Source organism: Mustela putorius, unplaced genomic scaffold (assembly GCF_011764305.1).
Source record: "Mustela putorius furo isolate JIRA1106 unplaced genomic scaffold, ASM1176430v1.1 tig00000151_pilon_pilon_pilon, whole genome shotgun sequence".
NCBI classification, from domain to species: domain Eukaryota; kingdom Metazoa; phylum Chordata; class Mammalia; order Carnivora; family Mustelidae; genus Mustela; species Mustela putorius.
The window spans coordinates 10,744,213-10,753,019 of NW_025421296.1; the positions used below are offsets into that span (position 1 = coordinate 10,744,213).

General features: G+C 39.2%; 1 protein-coding gene across 1 annotated transcript; it reads left to right on the forward strand.

The window, feature by feature from the left end:
• The first annotated feature begins 1,052 nt into the window (after window positions 1–1,052).
• Window positions 1,053–2,326, forward strand: MOS (MOS proto-oncogene, serine/threonine kinase). The gene has a single exon (XM_004768826.3). The coding sequence runs from the start codon at window positions 1,236–1,238 to the stop codon at window positions 2,280–2,282; it is 1,047 nt and encodes a 348-aa protein (XP_004768883.1). The 5' UTR covers window positions 1,053–1,235; the 3' UTR covers window positions 2,283–2,326.
• Window positions 2,327–8,807: the final 6,481 nt, after the last annotated feature.

Sequence of the window (8,807 nt, forward strand, 5' to 3'; positions counted from 1 at the left end):
AAAATGTGGTTAAACGTCACTTATGTACTCTAAGTACAATTCAGAACAGAACTTTACCATTCGATTTTGTTAAAGACACAGATCCTAATACTTTCTATGTTTTTTTAATCAACAGGTTAATATTATTGGTCTTTCCCCCAAAGATATGGAATGAAAATGAGTGGGAGGTTGGGGAGTTTGTTGTTATAAAAACCAGAAAGGGGAAACTTGCAGCTGGATAGCAAGACCCTGATTTAATTTGAACATCTGGTTTTCCACATTATATATATAGGCAGTGGTGATTCTTTGCCATTTTTATTCAGATTTTTCCTCTCCTAGGAGGCTCTCATCTTTGTTATTTTCTGTAACTCTGATTGTAGCTCTGAATCTATTTTTTTTCCTCCCCCAACTCTGTTTCAAAACTTCTGTAATCCATTTGCTGTGCAATCTAGACTCTCTTGCCAGTGAGCTTACTGGGTGGGCCAAACTGCTGTGGACCAGGATTGTTAGGAAGTCAATAGGTTGCTAAGAAGTCTTGCTAATTTGCTATATAAGCTGAATGGAGCGTCAGAGAATTTTCCTTTCCCCTGATGAACTTAGGAGGTGTATGTTTTGACCTGTATCAGTGATTGTATTTGGATCAATTACTTTAAGATTATAATTTTTTTTATCCATATATGAATATTGCACCTAATTATCCCCGTAATCAGTTAAACAAATGTCAGCTGTTCGCATTTCAACTCTTTCTGCCAATAACTGCTGGAAGTGATTTAATGCAGCTGGAGAATAACACTGACAATCATTATAGCCTGCAAAGTGTGAAATAATTTCATTACACTACTGCGGTCTCTTTAGCGTGAGGACTGATCATGTTCAGGGTATGACACTTTGGTGGGGGGGAGCCAGTTTTATTATAATTAAGGAAATAATGGAAAGGGGGGGGTGAGTCTATGAGCAGCTCAGTGTTATCTGGCGAACTCTTCTCCGAGGAGGGTTTGTTTTTATAAGTCACTTTAAGTGTTGAAGGGAAATATTTTCATCTAAACAGGAGGGTTGTGCTTCATTCAGATTATTTCCCCTCATCTGATAAAAACCCCCGAGTAACAGCACAGATGTGGCTTATTTGGAGGACAATGAAGGAAGAGGAGAAAAACGCTGGGTGGAGCAAAGGAGTAGTCAGCGACTTCCCTTTTTTGCTGGCCCTTTTCTTTTCTTTTCTTTTTTCATTTACCTGAGGCACTCTGGGGTCAGGCGCGATGCCCTCCCCTCTTCCCTGGCGAAGTTACCTCCCCAGCGAGTTTTCTCCCTCGGTGGACTCCAGGCCCTGCAGTAGCCCTTCAGTGCTCCCAGGTAAGGCAGGGAAGCTCTTCCTGGGCACTCCCCCCAGGGCCCCAAGGCTACCACGCCGGCTGGCCTGGTGCTCCATTGACTGGGAACAGGTGTGCCTCCTGCAGAGGCTGGGAGCTGGCGGGTTTGGCTCCGTGTACAAGGCAACCTACCACGGTGTTCTGGTGGCCATAAAGCAAGTGAAAAAGTGCACCAAGAACCGACTGGCATCCCAGCGCAGTTTCTGGGCAGAGCTCAATGTTGCAGGGCTTCACCATGATAACATCGTGCGGGTGGTGGCTGCCAGCACACGCACACCTGCGGGCTTTAACAGCCTGGGCACCATAATCATGGAGTTTGGTGGCAATGTCACCTTACACCAAGCCATATACGGTGCAGCCAGCCGCCCCGACGAGGACAATGTGCAGCCCCACTGCTGTGCTGGAGAGCAATTAAATCTGGAAAAGTGTCTCAGGTATTCCCTAGATGTTATGAATGGCCTGCTCTTCCTTCACTCGCAAAACGTTGTACACTTGGACCTGAAGCCGGCTAACATTCTGATCAGTGAGCAGGATGTCTGCAAAATTGGTGACTTTGGTTGCTCAGAGAAGCTGGAAGATCTGCTGTGCTTCCGGACTCCTCCTTACCCCCTAGGGGGCACGTACACACACCGAGCCCCAGAGCTCCTGAAAGGAGAGACCCTAACGCCTAAAGCTGACATCTATTCCTTTGCCATCACTCTCTGGCAAATGGTGACCAAGGAAGCCCCTTACTCAGGGGAGAGGCACTACGTGCTCTACGCCGTGGTGGCCTATAATCTCCGGCCGTCTCTGTCAGCAGCTGTCTTCACTGACTCCATCTCTGGGAAGAGACTTGAGAAGATCATCCAATGCTGCTGGAGGGCCAGTGCTTTGCAGCGGCCAAGTGCAGAACTCCTCCTGGTTGAACTTAACTCTTTAAGGGCTGAATTTTACTGACTATTAATCTGTATCGACATAAGCTTTGTTTTTATTTCTCTTCGTTCTTAAATTAGTGACTGTGTAGAAAAAAAACATATTTGCAGGACGGATTTTTAGAAAATAAAGTTATTAAAAACGGCTTTTGGTCTAAATGCTTTTTCTAAGACAAATAGCACAGCTACAAATCTAGTAGACTGCTTAATATTGTTAGTAACTCAACTTATGCCCTCACAGAGCATTTGCTTTCGCTGCAAATGTGCTTACTTCAACAGTTCTCTAGTATTGCACTTGTTCTGATTTGTTATTGATGAAGCCAGCTTGTCCAAGACAGAACTGAATTGTAAAATGCCAAGATGTTCTATAAACTAAAATAATAAACTCCAAACCCACCACCTAAATGTAAACTATTAACAGTTTACTACTCCCAAACCAAACAAGTAAAAATTTTTTGAAAAATACTAATTTTTTTCTGCCCCTCCACCCAAAATTTGTTTGTAATGACCCTCAGACGTAAAATTTACCAACTGAGGTACATTTATTTTTAAAGGAATAGTATCTTAAATGATTTCTTGTGATATTTTGACTTGTACATGCCATGAATAGAAAAATTGTATGCTTCTCAACTGGGTCTCTTTTTCTTATTATTTGGACTCAGAAGTAGATGACAAAGCAAAGATTTATGATATGTGAGGGAAAAAATGACAACCCTGAGGAACAGTAAAATTTAACATTTGGATGGAGATCAGACAAGTAAAACCAGACTGCCCATTCTAGAAAGCAAGACAATGGCTGCCAGTACATAAGATTTAAAAGAATGAGGTGACTGGATTTTGCCATTAGGACCACTGTGACTTCCATTTAGCAACAGTAGTTTCTGTGAGTGGTGGAGGGCAAAGCCATTGCACTGGACCAGACAGTTACAGCGAGGACTTGCTATTGAGGAAAAAGGGGGGAGCAGAAACTTTTAAAAGGAATAAGATACACATGTTCTTGGATTTGGGGTTTGGTTTAGTTGTCTTGGGATGAAGGAAATGAGTTTATTTGTGAGTGAAGCAAGAAGAGACAAAGATAACTGATAAAATTTAAAAAATTATAAAAGAAATGAAAAGTAATACCCAGGAAAAGAGGCTATAGCTTCACAAGGAAAGAGCATCTCTCCCTATATGTGAGCATTGGAAGATGGGACAACTGCCATGGAAGAGAAGTTTTCCATAAGAAAAAGAGACACTGGGGAGGTTCACATCTGTGGACTTCTATTTTTTCTGTTAAGAGTGGATTGAGAGTAGGAGGTCTACATGGAAATCATGGTTTGGAACTGTTCTTGAGGGAAGCAGAAGGGAGCTGTCCATGGCTACATAAAATACAGTGATGCTAGCTCTGTCCGTGCAGCTTAGAGAACAAACCACCCATATACCAATGACTAATTTCCTCCTCTGTTCACTGTAACAACAGGAGCTCGTGTTGGAAAGTTTAAGATACAATGGCTCACAGACAAAATTACAACAAATCCGTTTGTTCGACTAAGTGTGCTGAAATGAGATTCTAATTCTGCTACCTCATAAACAGACTGTCAGTGAGCTACATGGGGATCCTCTACGAAAAGCTTTAAGGTCCAGAATTCACTTCCAGAATGAACATGACCACAGCTTGGATTCAAATATTTTCCCTTCTCCTGAATACCAAAGTGGGAGGTGCTTTGTAAACTCCATAATCGGTGACATGAGAAGACAGAGAAAGTGTACAGACTCTGACATGTATGCAGTGATGCCAGATGACTGGACAGAGCCTGTAGGAAATGAGTGCACAGAGCAGTGAGGGATAGCTCAGGGGAGGACCTGTCAGTGGCAGATCTCAGAAAGTCTTGGCAAACATAGATGTCCTGATAAACAGATAGATACTGAAGTGCCGAAGGTGAGGAAAAAAACTCTTTGAGGACCGGGCTGAGGTCAAACTGAGCAGAGCTTACAGGAGTTGATACAGAAAGAAGAAACAGAGAGTGTTGAGAAGCGTCTAGCCAGGACAGAGCTCAGAAAGTGGAGGCAAATAGCCCCTTCTGGGAGCTTCTGGTTGGCTCAGTCCTTTAGCGTCTGCCTTCAGCTCCGATCATGATCACAGGGTCCTGGGATGGAGCTCTACATCGGGCTCCCTGCTCCCTGAGGAGCCTGCTTCTCCCTCTCCTCTCCACTGGTGCTCTCTCTTGCTATCTCTGTCACTCTGTCTCAAAGAAACAAAATTTTAAAAAAAGAAAGAACGGAAGGAAGGAAGAAAAAAGAGCTCCTTCTACACAGGAGACAGTCAGTCTGGGGGTGGGGCCAGGCAAATGTGAGACAGGCACAGAAGCCTCCTAAGAGAGAGAAAAAGGTGTGGTTGCCTGAAGAAACCCACAGAAATGCCATATTTGAAGGAAACAAATATGGTCTTTGGGGACACAGAGAAAGGAAGTCTTTGAGCTGTGGGAGGACTGCTCTGTGGGAGGTAGAGTAAGCACGTGGGCTGCTTCACCTGCAACAGTTAACAGTCAAAGGAAATTATTTAAAGTAGACAAATCAAGTCAGAGGTAAAGGCATATTTAATAGTACAAAGATAAGTATTAAAGATATACTATGGACTTAAATTGGGGCAGAGGAGGAGAGAGGAAAAGCTGTCAATATTATTATTATTCATAGAAGTAAACTCATAGATATCTTCTAGGATTAAGGAAATTATATACAGTTAAATAATTGTACTAAGATTCAAAGACACCCTTCCTCAAAATCAGAACTACTGAAACAAAATAAAAAGGCTAAAGAACCAAGTACAGAATGCAAGACAACAACACACACTATAGAAACAAAATAACTTAAAATGTGAGAGTTAAGATCAAACTCATCTGTCATTATCAATAAATATGAGTGACTTCATTCAGCTATTAAAGAAAATATTTGTCCTGTCAGATACAGTTCTTTTTTTAAAGTACGGACAAAAATAAGCAACTAAATGCAAGCCAAAAATAGGACCTCTCTCTTTGTGCCTACCTGCGATCTCTCTCTGTCATCTTAAAAAAAAAAAAAAAAAAAAAAAGGAGCCACAATTTTACAAGAGAAAATGGAATTGAAGCCAAAGAAGGATACTGAACAATGTCAAAGAATATAATTCACACTAAAGAAACAATGTCAAAGAATATAATTCACACTAAAGAAACAAAAATCACAAGTAACTGTGAACCAAATATTTGTTTTCACAGACCAGAAATAACAAGCAGTGTAAGAACAAATTGAAACATTTTCCATGGAAGACTAACAGATTAGATGGGCACAAAATAAGGAATGATGTAGAAGACATTGAGAATTAATAGAATACATTTGGTTGTAACACTGACATTTGAGACTGTAAAAAATAAAGATAGCTCTTTTAAAGTACCTGTGGAAAACTAATCTATACCATTTAGTACAAATTCCAAAACCTAAAAATAGTAAAGTCAAATAAAATTGATTTTTTTTTTTTTTGAGAGAGTGAGTGATAGAGAGAGAGAGCATGAGAGGGGAGAGGAGAGGGTTAGAGGGAGAAGCAGACCCCCATTGAGCAGGGAACCCAATGCAGGAATCGATCCCAGGACTCTGGGATTATTACCTGATATGAAGGCAGTCGTTTAACCAACTGAGCCACCCACCCAGGCGCCCTTAAAATTGAAATTTTAACAAAATTTAAAAGGCTCCTTGTTCTAGAAATTTCAATACTCCTAAGTAACTGTGTATCTGAAAGAAATGCTAGTCAAAATTGCAGGAACTCCAGAGAGCAACAATAATGAAAACACATATATTAGAACCAAAGGAAAACAATAAAGTCAAAAAATTTTGTAGTCTCAAGTAGATAAATTATAAGAATATACAGAAGAATATACAATATTTTAGAAAATGACAATTTACTAAATCTGACACCAGTGAAGATAGAAAATCTAAACAGGTCAATTTCTACAGAATAGAGAAGGTTGTCTAATCATTCTCCTCCCCACCCCATAAGGCATAAGACCCAAAGTCCACTGACTTCTAGAAAACCTTAAGAACCAGGTAATCTTGATACAACTTAAATTAGAAGAAAAACTTCCAAATTCTTTTTGAGAATAATACACTGAAGCCTGATAAAGATTGCGTTAAAAAGAAACTACAGACCAACCTCATTTATAACTACCAGTGTAAATGTTCTAAATAAAACATTAGCAAACAGAATCCAACAGCTAATTTTATTTTTATTTATTTATTTGGGAGCAGGGGGCAGAGGGAAAAGGAGAGAAAAAAATTTTAGTCAGGCTTCATGCCCAGGGCAGAGCCTCATGTGGGGCTCAATCTCACAATCCTGAGATCATGACCTGAGCTGAAATCCAGAGGCAGATGCTTAACCAACTGAGCCACCCAGGCACCCCATCAACAGTTAATTTTAAAAACCATGCACATACACATGATAAATATATATGATAAATAAACATAGATTTATTCCAAGATGCAGGGATGGCTCAATATTTAAAAATCTATTAATTCATTATATTCATTGGTCAAAAGAAAAAAAATAAGTATCCTGAGAAGACATTTGACAAAATTAGACATTCATTCCCAATTTTTAAAAAGAGACTAAAAAAAGAGGACTCCTTAATATTTTTTAAAACACTCTATATACCAATGCTAATTTCTTAGTGTTTATAAATGTATCATGGTTACATAACATGTTAACATTAAGGGAGGCTGAGTGAAAGGCATACAAGAATTGTCTGTACTATCTTTGAAACTTCTGTATTTCTAAACTTATTTCAAAAGAAAAAGTTAAAAATCATAAAACACACACACACACTTCAGCCCAACATTAGGTGGGGGCATTCCCGCTAAAGTCAAGAATAGGAGCGCCTGGGTGGCTCAGTTGGTTAAGCAGGTCATGATTCTGGGGTCCTGAGCTCAAGCCTCGAACTGGGCTCCCTGCTCAGTGGGAAGCCGGCTTCTCTGTCTCCCACTACTCCACTTGTGTTCCCTCTCTCTCGCTGCCTCTCTCATTATGTATACCATTACCCTACTATTTAACACTCTATTTGTCAATGAAATTAGAAAAATGCAGGAAATCTAGGGTTTAATAACTGTAAAGACAGAAGGAAAACTAACTCTGTTTACAGATTCTATTTTCAGGATGTGTAACTGAAAATAAAAAGAATTAACAGAAAAACTTATGAGCAATGAAAATACTGTGTATAGTATAGCACTATATAAAATTACCATGAAGTATGTCAACTGTATTTCAATAATAAAAAAATTAACATAAGTCAAGAGACTTTGAATACGTAAACAGTTTTTTAAAAATACCATTATTTATAGAAGAGGATACATTTTTCAATAGCAATGAAAAAGAGAAAATATCCTTTCTGACACATCCATGGCCTGCTTGGTTGGTGATACTAGGGCCAGAAAATGGGCTATTTGGCCAGTATGGGAGGAATATTAGTTGTATACCTGGGGGCTGAAGAAGTAAACATATTGAAGATAATGGGAATCATGCTTCACAACTGTTGGAGAACAGGGCTATAGGTACAGAAAGGAGGAAGTCTGTAATAAATTGTATTCTGATGGATTGAAATAAGAGGTATCAGTGTGAATTCACTTGTTAATATAGATAGATGGCTAGAGAGATACAGATAGATACAGAAATAGACAAATGAGTATATGTGTTATATGCACATACATGCATTTCCTAGCTCTGTCCTTTGAGAGGATCTAAAATAATTTTTTGAAGCAGACTTTAGCACCAGATCTTATTTTGTGAATTCTGAGTTTTAGTTCCTAACTTCTTAATTACTCACAATAGAAGGAATCCAGGGCTTCTTAGAAAAATGACTGATTCTACAGCAGGAAAACACAAAATGGACCTAGAACATCTTATGCCCCAAATAAGAAAGTGCTCCAGGAATGAGAGGTACATGTCAAAAGGACACAGGACAGGTCTCCACTGGCCAAACCTAAGGCTATGTGAGCATTTAAAAAAAACAATAGCAAGAAAAGCAGGAACAAATAATCATAGTGAATGAAATAGGATTTCATACTAACATGAATAACTAAATAAAGGAGAAAGTAAAGTCCTACCTTTCAGCAGAATTGCTAATTAGTATAAAATACTTATTAATTATTACCTTTAGAGTGGAGAAGACCTGCTGACACTATTTTACAAGTGTTATAGATAGATATAAGCTACTTTAATCAAGTTAATATCACCAGCAATGGGATAAATTGAATTATGTGCCTCCTGATATGGTGCACAGAAAAAAGCATAGCACCATTTCTGTGATATTCCCGAGAAAGATATGTAACCTGATTCAAATCAAGGAACAACATACAAACCCAAATTGGCCAGTGTAGTTCAAAACTATCAAGGAGAGACTGAGAAGGACATGACAATCCAATAGAACACATAATCTTGAATAGGATTATGGTCCCATAAAGGACATTATTAGGACAGTTGGCAAAATTTGAATGAAGTCTCTGGATTAGACGCTCGTGTCATAATCAATTTCTTGATTTCCATGGTTATACT